At 45.9% G+C, this 14,327-nt stretch overlaps 1 protein-coding gene across 2 annotated transcripts; it reads left to right on the top strand.

Moving 5' to 3' along the window:
• Nucleotides 1-3,360: 3,360 nt before the first annotated feature.
• Nucleotides 3,361-10,590, top strand: LOC123146243 (disease resistance protein RGA5). Of its 2 annotated transcripts, none has more exons than XM_044565856.1 (6): nt 3,361-3,524; nt 3,949-4,778; nt 7,439-9,446; nt 9,549-9,635; nt 10,022-10,114; nt 10,334-10,590. In XM_044565856.1, the coding sequence occupies exons 2-3, from the start codon at nt 3,967-3,969 to the stop codon at nt 9,426-9,428; spliced, it is 2,802 nt and encodes a 933-aa protein (XP_044421791.1). In that variant the 5' UTR covers nt 3,361-3,524; nt 3,949-3,966; the 3' UTR covers nt 9,429-9,446; nt 9,549-9,635; nt 10,022-10,114; nt 10,334-10,590. The 2 variants fall into 2 exon arrangements, with proteins under 2 accessions (XP_044421791.1, XP_044421790.1); XM_044565855.1 differs by having other exon boundaries at nt 10,022-10,238; nt 10,334-10,387.
• Nucleotides 10,591-14,327: the final 3,737 nt, after the last annotated feature.

Raw genomic sequence — 14,327 nt, 5'->3', positions numbered from 1 at the left:
GATCTCGGACGAAGTGAAGATCGATCTCCACATGATTTGTCCGTTGATGATGTATGGGGTTGGATGAGAGATACACAGAACTGACGTTATCGCAATATACAAAAGTAGCTTGACGCGGCGGACGATGTAGCTTGACAAGAAGCTAGCGGAGCCAACAGGACTCGGTGATACAGTTGGCCACGCCACGGTAGTCTGCCTCAGCACTAGAACGAGACACCGTCTACTGTGTCTTGGACCACCAGGCGATCAGGTTAGAACCAAGGAGAGGGTGAAGTGAGAAGGTGCGGCGGTCAAGATGGCGGAGAGGTTTGAGGACATCTTGGCGAAGAAGGAGGTGGCATGCGTAAAGCACTCGGACATCAAGGAGGAGAAGAAAGTGGAGAGGTTCAAACTGTTAATGGAGGCGATGGACAAGAAGCTCAAGCTCAAAAAGAGGAGGGCCTTGATTGAAGAGAGAAAGGCCGCGCTCGAGGAAAAGAAGGTGAAGATCGCCGCCAATGCGGAGTAGGCCAAGATGTTGACCTTAAATGTGGAATCTTTGGATGCTGACACAAGAATCATCGTACAATCCGTCCGCTACCAGATGTTGCAGCGGCAGAAAGATTAGTTGGCGGCGGCGGATGGCGAAGACGCGGCGGAGGGCAGAAATGCACGGACTGGCGTTCTTTTGGATTCGAGAATGTAAAAACTAAGCATACCTGTGATCGGGCTTGCGAGTGTGATCCGGCGTGATGATTTGAATTTAAATGTACTAAGACCAACTCTAAAGGGCCGACTCATTTCGTCCGTCTGCGTCCGTTTGGGTCGGCGTGGACAAAAGTGGCGGCCCAACGCGCCGACCCAAACCCAAATCACGCTCGCGTCACGTCCGCGCCGACGCATTTGCGGCCCAAATTTGCGCCCCAAATGCGTCGGCACGGACGCCGAACGGACTTTTCGCGTGCCTTCTCGCTATCCGCCGCGTCCCCACATGGCGGTCGTCCGACTACCCGTTGCCCACGCGGTCAGCTTAATTTATGACGACGGGCCCACGCGTCAGCGACGGCGCTCGTCCTTTTTTAAGCCGACCGTGCGGCGGGGCCGTCCTCATCCAAACTCGCCGTCCACATCTGTCAACCTTTGCTCCCTCGCGCCGGCAAACCCTAGCCACCACAACCACAGCGAGATGGGCCTCTTCTCCGGCGCCAGCGGCAGCAAGGCCAAGGGCAAGTCCCCCGCCACCCCTTTCCTCTCAGAGTTCCTCCCGCCTCCGCCGGCGCCGGCGCCTCGCCAGCAGAGGCAGCGCGTGAACGTGCCAGTGCACCAGGCGGAGTGGCACTGGCAGCACCGCCAGCCTCTGCCGTATCCCGACGTGACGCTGCCGCACGACTGGCATCTGGATCCAGATAGGATCCCAATGCCGGCGGCACCGCGGACGGCTTGTGCTCACGCGGAGGAGGTGCGGCGCCGGCGGGCGCTGCTGACGCCGGAGCAGCGCCGCGACCCCGCCTACGCAACCGACTCGCCCAACTGGGCGAGGTGGTTCGCCTTCGAGCACGAGGAGGTGAGGCGACGGGGCGTGCGCGAGGTCGATCGGAGGTCGCCGCCACCGGCGCTCGTCGTCCGCGAGAAGGACCAAGTGGCGGAGGACGCCTACCAGGCGGCCCTTGCGGCCGTCTACCGGGAGAGCGAGGAGGACGAGCGGCGCAGGGCGGAGGCGGAAGAGGAGGCTCGGTACGAGGCGGCAATGGCGCAGGTCCTTGCCCTCTCCGCGGCGGGCGACAGCGTGGTGCCGCCGGTGGCCCCGCCGTCCCCCATCAAGCCGGAGCTGGAGCGGGAGCCGTCCCCCATCGAGCGCTACTCCTGGACGGGAGTAGTGCGCGAGTGGGTACGCGCGCCGCCGGTCTGGATGGGAGCGACGCCGGCGCAGGAGCAGCCGTACCTCGAGCACTGGCGCACGATCAGGGTGGCCGAGGAGCGCCGCGACGGCGAGTACCTCGAGATGCTCGAGCGCGACCTCGAGGAGGAGCAGCGCGAGGCCGAGGAGGAGGCGCGCCAAGCCGCGGCTGCACAGGCGGCCGCACAGCCCCCCCTCCCCCCGCGCCGGCACTGCCTGCGCCGGCAGAGCCCGACATGACGACGCTCTGGAACACGGCGTTCTCCTGGGCCGGGCCGGCGCCGACGCTCATCGACTCTCACGGACCCCGAGGACGACGACGACGACGCCTAGGGCAGCACGCCGCCTCGTAGTTTAGGCTATTTTTATTTTTTTTAAATGCAAATGTGGACGCGTGGACTCTCGCCGGCCTTCGTTTCCGGCTTTAATGTTTAATTAATGTTGTTTCTCTGTTTTAATATGCATGCGTTCATTTTTTTTTGCGCCGTCAAAATGGGTTTAGACCAGCGTTGGGCGCACGCGCCGATCCAAATGCGGAAGCGAACATCCGTGTCCATCTAACCGACCCAAACGGACAAAAAACGGACGAAATCGTCATCCGTTTGGGTCGGCTTGTTGGAGTTGCTCTAAAAGATATATAAGATAGCGTTGGATGATTTCCGTCCGCGTCCGTGTCCATAAACTGATTCTATGTTCGCAGACGAATACGGGAGAATATTCGTGGGTCGACATTGAAGATGCACTTGCCACACGTCCAGGCGCGCGGCCACGGGGTAAAAGTAAAGAGTAAAACATTCGAGTGATCGGCTCCACACGGGTTGAAAACCGAGGCTGTGCTAAGTTGGCCCTGTGGCCGCTGCTGCGCTCTCCCGGTGGGCGATCGGTGGATGCACCTGGCGTATGGTGTGGTATACGCGGTGCTCTGCTCCGTCCGGCCTGGCATGGGCACGGACCACCTGCGCCTGGTGCACCAAAGCCTCCCTCTTCTCTCTCTCCTCCGAGACGAGACGACAGGATAGACAGTGACGGTGCTGTTCCGCATCGCTGCCCCGTCCCGCCACCTTTAATTAAAAGTTGTCGTCTCGTCTTCCTCAAATCAATTCAAGCTGGGCCAAGATGCCGGCTCATCTTGTACGTATTCAAACTATCTCAAAGGTTGATCGAGTTTGTGCAAAAATATATCAGTGATCGTGAAACCAAATAGGTATACGATGAAAATATATTTTAATATGAATCTAATGCTACTAATTTGATGGCATAAATGTTGATGCATTATTGTACAAATACGGTTAAACATAAAAAAATTTAATTTTCCAATAAAGTTGGAAGTACACTCTTTAAAGAACGGAGGGAGAAAGTATACAGTAGCATTATTCAATTATTGGAGTCCAAGCGGCCTATTAAGTTGGCCGAAGATGCGTTCCAAGAGGTCACTGTCTCTTGAAATATCTATCTTCCCAGAGGCAGACGACGCCGACGCACGCGGAGACCGGAGTCAACCTCTCCTCTCTCTCACTCTCAAAGGAGGAGCAACCAACTGCTGAAAGCTGGATCGGATCCTCGGAATCGTCCCCGTGAACTGAAGCTAGCTAGGAGAGCAAGCTCCGTCAAGTTCGTCATCCACCTTCACAAGAGAGGGCATCTCCAGGTTAGTTCCAGGCTTCAAGCCTGCCAGATCTTGCTAGCTTGGCTTGGCATCTCGTGATGCGGCAGCATGATTAAGTGTTTATTATACTACATTCTTCACCTCCTCTTTTCGGATGAAGAGAGCTTGTGGTGAGCAGATCTAGCTTCAAACATAGATCAAGCTTAATTAAGTACCAACTTCTCTTTCTGGATAAGAATAACTTGTCTTTAGCTATGCAAGTTGCATTGAGCGGCTGACGCAAAATTTTGAAGTGTTTAATTACGGCCGGCGATGCAACTGTGCTAGCTTTTCCCCGCAAAAAAAAGCTAAACTAGCTTCGCTAGGCTATATATAAGCCGAGCCGAGACAGAGTACCATCATTCAGTCTAGCTACTCTATTTTCGCTTCATATACACAAAACTAACTGAGAAAGCGTACGTCTCAGGTACAACCACTCGCAACCATGGAGGCGGCTCTGGTGAGTGCAGCGACGGGAGCATTGAAACCTGTCCTGGAGAAGCTAGGCGCTCTGGTGGGCGATAAGTACAAGAGGTTCAAGGGTGTCCATGACGATATCAAGTCACTCACACGTGAACTCACTGCCATGGAAGCATTTCTTCTCAAGATGTCAGAGGAAGAGGACCCCGATGTTCAGGATAAGGTGTGGATGAATGAGGTGCGGGAGCTCTCTTATGACATGGAGGACTCCATCGATGACTTCATGCAGAGTGTGGGCAGCCAAGATTCAAAGCCAGATGGTTTCTTGGAAAAGATGAAGAACTTGTTGGGGAAGATGAAGGCTCGTCGTCGCATCGGAAATGAGATCTATGATCTGAAGAAACAGATCACAGAGGTGGCGGAGAGGAATGAAAGGTACAAGGCTCGTGAGGCCTTCTCGAAGGCCAAGAATACAACCGTTGACCCTAGAGCTCTTGCTATCTTTCAGCATGCCTCTGAGCTTGTCGGAATTGATGAACCCAAGGCTGAGATAATTAAATTGTTGACACAAGGTGGGTCAACTCAAGAGAAAATGAACTTGGTATCCATTGTTGGATCTGGGGGAATGGGAAAGACAACTCTTGCAAATCAAGTGTATCAAGATCTCAAAGGAAAATTTCAATGTCAAGCCTTCTTATCCGTTTCAAGGAATCCAGACATGATGAATATCCTAAGGACTATTCTTAGTGAAGTTAGTGGCCAACGTTACACTGACACCGAAGCAGGAAGTGTACAACAACTCATCATCAAGATCACTGATTTCCTAGTAGACAAAAGGTACAGTTTCTATTCTGACTTCTCATCATCAAGTAGATAGTTACTAAAGTTACTCAAATATTTCACATCAAAACGCTCTTGTGCTTTTGTATAATAAAAATAGTTCCATGTAGTTTTATGTCCATTCTTTTTTTCCATCAATTGGTACAAGAAATAATGGTCAATGTTTGTAGTGGAGTTCATGTTGATGCCAAGTAAATAAGAACTTAGAGAGAGAGAGACAGTACCAAAAAAACCACATATCTTACAAACGTCTGTCCATGATTTATGTCCTTTTTATTTACCTTTGGCATTATAGCATCTTCAAGACATTGTATTCCTATCATTGAGCATGTGACGTAGCCTTAGAGTAACTACAAATAGGGGGCTTATAGTTTGCTTACATGGCAGCATTGTCTAAATGGACGAGTGTGGAGTCTCCCGCATGATCCTACGTCTACACGTGCTCCATGGCAAATATAATATCTAATAGCCATTCATCATCAAAAGAGTGATTATAAAATGATGGCTTTAGATGACATGACACTAGCATGTATCCATCGGCTGGTTGTGCTACGCACGAGGATAATAATAGAGCCAACTACTAGTGATATATCATTGTCATGTCAGATGTGGTTATTATAATAGCCCACCACATAACAGTTAGCAAAAGAAATATACTACCCCATTCATATTCGTCTCGCCTCACTCGAAAGGTTTCTTCGAGCCTGTGTTCCATATTTTTTCTCCGAAAGGGGCCCAAGGTCATAAATCAAGTATCACACGTCCTTACAAGCACACCCATACAGAAAATAAAATTACATTGAAATTCTCGGGGGTTCCAAAGTCTTCTTCCTTATGCATCCACCAGAGAAGCAACGTGAGCAAAGCCCGATCATGCTTCTAGGCCTCCACCTCAGCAAAGATTTTTTTAAACCATGAGCTTGTAGAAGCAGTTACAGGAAAGTCATCGGTGTAGACCATGAGATGCCGACGGCTATGATATGCGTATCAAATCGCCGCGTCGAAAAAGGAAATTCCGAAATATCTTGTAGAAACTCTAAGGACAATGAAAACCGGTCGAATCCATATTGATGCACCAGAAACCCAAACTGACCAGATCTGAAATATCCACCAGAGACATGGATCCACATGCCCTCTGCCAGCGATAAGCACACCAACTGAGTGGGGAAGGGGCAAAGAGAACATTATTCCTACATTGGGGTATCCTACACTGGGGTAACACTGCCGCCTTGTTGCCCCAAACAAAATATGATGAATCCCTAAGGAAACAAAGAAAACAATCACCCATGCCGCTACACGCCAGGTCCGAGATTGATGTCGAGCTCGTCGTCGTCCAGGACCATGCACCGCCGCCCTCTTCTCCGGTGGCCTAGCCAAGCCAAGCCATCGAGCCTTGCCTGCCGGAGACCACAACTTATCCACACATTGTCGTCGCCAACCCACAGTAGTCCACTGAATTTTCCCCACAAACTACAGCCTTTCCTCCGCCGCCAACGTCGGATGGGCTTTGCCCGACAGCGCACCCTAGCGGAGGAGAGAAGGGGAGCAAAAGGATTGGCGGCTAGGGTTTGTTCACCCGGTGGAGCTCTCTCATGAAAATTATTTCTTCAAGTTGATTATGAATCTACAGTCTTTTTCTCCTCTCTCCTTCAACTCAACGCAAATACGATGTGGATATTCCTACATCATGCTTACATCATAGTATTATACTTGCTTTATTAGCCATGCTCTTAGGGAGTAGATCAACTAGCTAGTCTCAGCTCATTGCTAATAATAACACCACTCATATACTTTTATAATGTTAGAAAAGTTCATTTTCATTAGTGTACTAATTATCGACTTGTCTCACTTTGGGCTTCTGTGATATCCTAAACCATTTTCTGAGTACTTTATCCTACGGCTAGTTCAGGGCGGGCCATTGCATGCCTTTCACCTTCTTTCTCTTCCACCTTCTCCTGTTGTGCTATCAATTTTTAGACGTATCAGACAGTAGCGGTGGCAGGAATCAAGTCCTTGGTATTCGTTGATTCTTTTTTGCCCTGAATACCAGCAATATACAGAAAATATAGCTACGGTATACACACACATAAACAAATCATTGGTATTCATCTGAATACCAAGGAAGACCCCTGGTACCAGATCCACCTTGCATCCTTACAGACTTGTTCTCCTTCCTCCCTCTTCTCTCATCTCCCGATTGTGATGAGATCCCCAAGGCATCGGTCATTGCCTTGACCTCATGCGACTGTGTGCATCACCAACAATCTAGTCAGTCAAACAGAAAAAAACAACAGTTTGGAGTTAAGTGGTCCCATAAATTAGTTACAGGGAATGTTAGGAAAAAATGATAGTCAAGATCACCTGATCAACATTTCTTCTAGGCCAGTTAAGTAGGTTACATACATCATAATGTTGTGTTCAATCTCTTGTTAAGTCACCCTTGATCTTTTCCGTGGTAATGACTTATGTTTAAGTTGTTGGGTATCACCCAACTATCCATAATCTGCCAAGGTAATTAGCATGTAGTTTAACACTTGTGTCAACTTTCTTACTCATGAAGCCATTGTGAACATGTTTATAGTTCATGTATTTGTCTATCTTGTTGTAGACTATTTATACCATTACCACACAAATGTCAACCATGTATGTTCATGCAGGTATTTTGTTGTTCTTGATGATATATGGGACGTGGATACATGGCATGTTCTTAAGCATGCATTTCCTGTGACAAGTCCTGGCAGTATTATAATCACCACTACTCGTATAAATGATGTTGCTGAATCATGCCGTTCAAGACCATATAATGGAGATATTTATAGCATAAAGCCTCTTGATATGGTACACTCTAGGCACTTATTTTACACAAGACTATTCAATGCCCAAGAAAATTGCCCCTCATATCTTAAAACAGTTTCTGAGCAAATTTTGAAAAAATGTGCTGGGCTGCCTTTGGCAATCATTGCTATATCCGGTTTGTTGGCTAATACTGAAAGGACAGAGGGTCCATGGAAGCAAGTTGAAGATTCGATTGGTCGAGCACTTGAAAGAAACCCCAGTGTTGAAGGAATGATGAAGATACTATCACTTAGTTACTTTGAACTGCCTGCTCATCTGAAATCTTGTCTCTTATGTTTGAGTATATTCCCTGAAGATTCTGTTATTAAGAAGAAAGTTTTGATAAATAGGTGGATTGCTGAAAGATTAATTCATACAGAATCCGGATATAGTACTTCATATGAATTTGGAGAAAGGTGTTTTAATGAGCTAATAAACAGGAGTTTGATCCAACCTGGGGGAACAAATATACATGGAATCGTAAAGAGTTGTCGACTTCATGACACAATTCTTGATTTCATCATATCCAGATCCATCGAAGAAAACTTTGTTACTTTGGTGGGTGTTCCTAGTTTATCTGTTGGGACACACAACAAAGTTCGTCGGCTCTCCCTGCAAGCCAGTAAGCAAAAAGAACTGATAGTGCCAAGAGGCTTGGTGTTGTCTCATGTCCGATCACTTGATGTGTTTGGGAAATCTGTGAAAATTCCTTCTATGGATAAGTTTAGGCATTTGTGTTTTCTGGACTTTGAAGATTGCAAACAACTAGAGAACCATCATCTTGAAAATATAGATAAATTGTTTCAGCTGAGGTACCTGAGCCTCCGATGGGCGGAGAAAGTAAGCAAGCTTCCAGAAAAAATCGGACGCCTATGGTGCTTAGAGATACTGGAGTTAAGAGGCACCTCTGTTTATGAGTTACCAGCATCTATTGTCAATCTCAAGAGACTGGTGCACCTATTAGTAAACAATAATGTTACACTTCCTTGTGGAATTTCCAAGCTGCAAGCACTGGAGGAATTGAGGCTTGTCAGTGTCTATAGCCAGTCATTTAACTTCCTGCAAGAATTTGAGCAGCAGCAGAGCCTTAAGGTATTGACCATTGATTTCGAGGATTATAATTCTGCTGACCGAGTGAATGCTGAAAATGAGTCCAAGAGAGCTATTATTGTCGCTTCCCTTACAAACCTAGGGAACCTTCTATCTCTAATTGTTTGGGATGGCCCTGAATTTGTAAGGGAGTCTTTGTGCCCTATGCCACTTAGCCTCCAGACGCTGAACGTCTGGCGTTCTATTATTCCCCATGTTCCAAATTGGGTGGGCTCCCTTATCAACCTCCAGAAATTACGCCTTGAATTGGTCAGAGCTGAGCAGGAAGATTTGTATATCCTTGGAGGCTTACCTGTTCTGCGTTGTCTGGTTCTGGAAATTGATGGAAGGGAAAATAGAAATACCTCATTAACAGAAGAGCCTGAAGTTACAAGGGTCATAGTCTGTGGTGAAGTTGGATTCCCATGCTTGAGGATATTTGTTTATGATAGTGCGCGTGCTGTGATGAATTTGACGTTTGCGGCTGGAGCCATGCCCATGGTAGATGACCTCTCGATAGAGTTTGACGCAGCAAAAACTGGGTCTCTGGGTACTAGCGGTGATTTTGATCTCGGAATAGAAAATCTCCCCAGCCTCCTTAAAATCTGTTGTGTAGTATGGGGAGACGGGGTCGACAGCAGCAGAGTTGAGGCTGCAAAGGCTGCCATTCGGGAAGCAGCCAAGGCACATCCCAACCGCCCTACTCTTGACTTGGTCTATTAATGCGTTGCCGGAATCGAGGTACTAACTTTTCCTCCCACGAAAGAGCATGTACTTCTTTAATCCACAAGATCTATGTATCTCTCTCATTGCCTCACATGATATTTTGTCTGTCTTTTTCAGTTCCAATTAGGCTGCAATGCCAAAGGTTCATCATCACAGCATTTCTGAGATCGAAATTTCTGCGAGGATGGATCTGCCTCCCTGCTGGTACGTATTTATCAGGCAAACATATATCTTTATTCTGGTTGTCATTTATACTCCCAGCATCCATAGCTAGAGAACTGCGTTCTGCACCCTTCGGATAGTGATACTATATTAGCAAATACAGTATATGTGAGGTGCTTGCAGTTTTCTAATCTAATGCGCGCCATTGGGTTATGGGCCTTCTGTTTCCTGATAATGTGAGAAAGATGACACGCAAGTAACTGTAAGAGTGTACACACATTTGTTTGTTCCTGAATTAATTGCATGTGTTTCCTGAAAGTAAAGATGGCCCAAACTCAACTCAACTGAACTTTGCATAAATAAATCATCCTCTATGCATGTGTGTTTGGCCCGTCTAAACTCTTAACTGTCAAAATGCCGTGCCTCAGGGCCGAGCAGAAGATGTCGTCGATGCTGTCGTGTCGTGGGAGAACGACACCAAGCACTAGGCGGCCCTTGACGTGAAGCTCAGAACACAAGAGGTCTCGACTCTGAATCTGGACCTTGCCTAGTTCTCTTACTGGCTGACCCTTTAGTTGAAAAGTTCAGATTCAGAGTATCACGTCAGGATGTGCTCATGCTCACCTCTTGCGTGACAGAATCATGGTAAAACATGGAAGATGTACACACAAACATGAAAACAAGCACATGTAACTTGTCGCCATACTAATTAACTTTGCGTACTGATCTTCTTCATCCAGATTGCAGGAGAAAATGGCAGAGTAGGCGAAGAAGACGCGGCGGAACCAGGCCGCGACGACACACAACAAGGAGTCAGAGGAGGAGAGGGCTACTGAAGAGGCACAGGTCCAAAGGGACCATGCCCACGGAAAAAAATGCTAGGCTGCTTCGGCTGAGCAGCCAACGCGCACATATATTACAACCTGAATAATCAGGGTGATTTTGTGGACTAGCTCTAGCAAGAAGATGTTCATGCTCTTGCTTTATTGGCTTTCAACTTTGGTCATAAGCTTCGATCATGAATGTATTAAATTTGGGACAGTGAATTCCTATTTCTACCACTATTTAGACATATTTTACGCGAATTTCCCAATTGAAAAGTTTTCATCCGGATTACCCTGTTTTTCTTTGTTTAACTCCTCCCTTCTTAATGGGGAAAGAAAGCACCTGATGTGTTCATCAAAAACAACAACAGTAAGATAAACATGGAATGATTTGAGGGAATGGAGGGTGGACATGGACTTGATTATTCAGACTAACTAAACACGACACATCTGACCTGATACACGAACTGAGATCAATTAATGGATACAAGCTGTGCACTGCGGTGCAGACATGCTAAAAAGGAACGATTGATCTCTCAGAAGTCAGATCCCACATTTGAAATCAAAATCAAAGGACACGGTAGCATCTGAAGCACTAGAAAAAACCTAGCCAGTGCCATTGTAGTAGTGGGAAACAAGAAGGGAAAAAAGACAGGCCGCAAGAGAAGTCCAAACTCTGTGATAATACCATCCTCATCGACAATACCGTGTGCGATCTTCATTTTTCAAGCATGTGGGACGGATCCTTCTGTACTAGTGGGAAAAAAAGACCGTTGCTCTTGTCCCCATGAATCACTCGCTCGCTGGCAAACTGCTCGGCCAGGGGAGAAAACAGAGCCACGGTTCAGCATGAACAGAGGAGCACACCAATGCCTTTATTTTCTTTTCTTTTTTACAATTGAGTACTGGGTACACACACAACCCTCGTATTAAAATTCACCGTGTACTCGACTCTATCTATCTTGGACCAACTCGACTCTATCTATCTTGCACCATCTACACAGTGAACTGACATATAAATTCACTGAATCCTGGCAAAAGCAATGACGGCTACAGCAAGTTCCAGCATCTTCACACTTGCTCCATCATTTGCATTTACACCAGGGTAACAAATGAACAGTTTTACACAATGATAAGATAAACTACTGACAGAGACTAGATATATTTTAAGCTTCTATTGTCCCAAAAAATTGATTATTACATTGTGAGAGAAACGGTTGCTAAGAATCTTCTTGACAATTTATCCAAGAATCTAAAAATTGACTATTACGTTGTGAGAGAAAGGGTTGCTAAGAATCTTCTTGACAATTTATCCAAGAATCTAAAAATTGACTATTACGTTGTGAGAGAAAGGGTTGCTAAGAATCTTCTATTGTCCCAAAAATTCACCTTCTGACGTCATGTTGCAAATGGCTTCACGATAGCCTTACCATAAGAATCTAAAAAGAGTTCAAGCGCAATCTCAATTTATCCAAGTTGTGACCGAGCGAGGTTATTTTAACATGCTGAATTTTTTTTAATGATAGATGCACACGAGTGGTTACTGGTTAGAGATGAAACCAAATTGTATTCCCAGAAGACCAAAGGTTTGTTGATCAAGATTGTAACAAACTCAAACTGTGCAAAGTAGCCTAGGCTAATGCTCCATATTAATGAACAACCACATGACCTCTATGGAGATTGAAGCACTTCAACCAATCATCAAAGTTTACAGTGCCGCTCGCACAACTTGGACACTGACAACTGGTGCCTTGTCGTATCACCTCTCACCGTGAGAGCGTACACATTCAGTACCAAACCATTGAGGGCCGCATCAGCATCGTTCAACCTTACCACCATCGCCACCGTTATGGTAACACGTCTTGTTTTAGCCAAGCCACCTCGGTGGCCAAAACTTCGCCATACTTGTTGAGGCGGCGCATGAAAGAGCTATCCATGTCCGGATCATTTTGCTCATCTTTCCTTTCGGATAGAGCTACTTCCTAGAGTCGGATGACATGCTTTTGGAGGCTCCAGCCTTTCCCTAATTACCTGGACAAAAGCATGCTAGCTTATGGACCATCCACTTTATGCCAAACACACATGGCGCACACATACACACGCGCACGCACGTGCATGTCATCATTTATGAAGTATAAGATATGATCTTCTAGTTGCCGTTGAAAATAGTCAAATGTATTTTTGGTAAAGGGAGCAAATATTTAGGACTCGACAACACACGTCAAGCTTACAAAGAAGTTCCTCATATAAGATATGATCTTCTAGTCAATGTAGAAAATCAAATATATTTTGAAAAAAAAGGAACAAAATTTAAGACTAGCTTCTGACGACAACACACGTCAAGCTTACAAAGTTTGTATGTCGTGTCAATTTTTTATATATAGTCTTAAGCGGGAATTAGTACTCTCCTAAACTAGATAATACCTTGCACGTTGTGGCAGGAACACACGGGAATTGGTTGCAATATATTATTTTCATGAAATTTGGTTGTCTGGAATTCGAATATGAGACTAAAGATCAGAACTACATATGGTTATATTTGTATTAGATTATTATTTTGTTATAATATACTGTATTTATTAAGTTGCATTTCTCATGCGTGTTCAGAATAAAAGTAGTGGGGTTGATAAAGTGGATGTGTGCATATATTGGGAATTAGCACCCTCCTCGTTATACCATTGGATGAGGAAAAAAGACCTCACATAGAATCAAAATCAGCTCGTGCTCCACCATTTCATCTTCCATCATTAGAGCCATGATTTATAATTCCTTTCTCTAAACATAGAAATGATCATATATTCTGAACTATATGTTCGAATTTGAATCTGGTTTGACAATTATCTTTGTTTTGACAAAATGTTGAAAACAAGACCAATATGGAATATGTTTATTCAAATTTAAAAAAAAAATATGAAACATGACTAAGTCAATGTTCAAACTCGAACAATTAACTTTTTAAAAACATATTCAACATTTGTCTTGTTTCAAAGATCTCCCCAAGAAAGATTACAGTCAGAACAGATCTGGAATTGGGCATTCAGTTCAAAATATACGCCCCCTTTTCTGATTAGACCAAAAAAAATTAAATACACGAATTTATTGATAGGAGTGCAAGATGTGGAGTGCGGGTTGACTGAGTTAAAATCGGAATTTATTGCAAATGCGCCAAAAATACATCTCCCATCTACTCCCTCGGTTTCAAAATAAATGACTTAATTTTGTACTAACTTTAGTATAAGTTGGGTCATCTATTTTAGAACGGAGGGAGTAGCTCATATCCTTTACTTTTCAATCTAGTGGTCCAAATAACGCCAGTGCATTTTTGTTGCACAGATTCGTCGGTAGACAACACTCCTGTGCGCGTGAATCCGATAGCCCTCATCCTTGCATGCACCGGTGACACCGTGGCCAGAGGCGTCGTCTCCATCGCTTGCAAACTCCTAGCTCGGCCTCACTTGGGGCTCCGTGGCCAACCATGTCACCTCTGTCTCGGACTCTGATGCTCTCCTTTGTACTCCCTAATTGACTGACGCTGCAAAATTGTCTGGGTGACTAGGGAAATAGCAAGCGTGGGTTTCAAAATATTAATTTTCTGTAGTGTGTTGTACGATTTGCATATGACCAGTTGTTAGACTTGGTATTGTAGCTCTACCGTGTAAACCATACCTTATTGATATTTGACTTGTATGTCATCATTATATATATGTGATAGGCCATCCCTTTGAGGGTTGAGCCAGTTTTCCCAAAACCTACGTTTTACATGGTATCGAGTCTAACCTAGGTCCTCCACCTCCACCCCACCCGCCGCCGCCGCTGCACCAAAACCCTAAACCCTAGGGCTGCCGCCGCCGGCGCCATGACCGCTTCCGCTTCGGGCGCCGCTAGCTCCGGGTCTATCCCCGCGTCGCTT

This window comes from Triticum aestivum, chromosome 6D (assembly GCF_018294505.1).
Source record: "Triticum aestivum cultivar Chinese Spring chromosome 6D, IWGSC CS RefSeq v2.1, whole genome shotgun sequence".
Lineage (NCBI taxonomy): Eukaryota > Viridiplantae > Streptophyta > Magnoliopsida > Poales > Poaceae > Triticum > Triticum aestivum.
This window is presented reverse-complemented; position numbering and strand designations above follow the sequence as displayed.

Coding starts and splice junctions, on each gene's coding strand:
- LOC123146243 (XM_044565856.1), top strand. CDS start 3,967: ATGGAGGCGGCTCTGGTGAGTGCAGCGACGGGAGCATTGAAACCTGTC. Junction 4,779..7,438: donor GATTTCCTAGTAGACAAAAG/GTACAGTTTCTA, acceptor ATGTTCATGCAG/GTATTTTGTTGTTCTTGATG.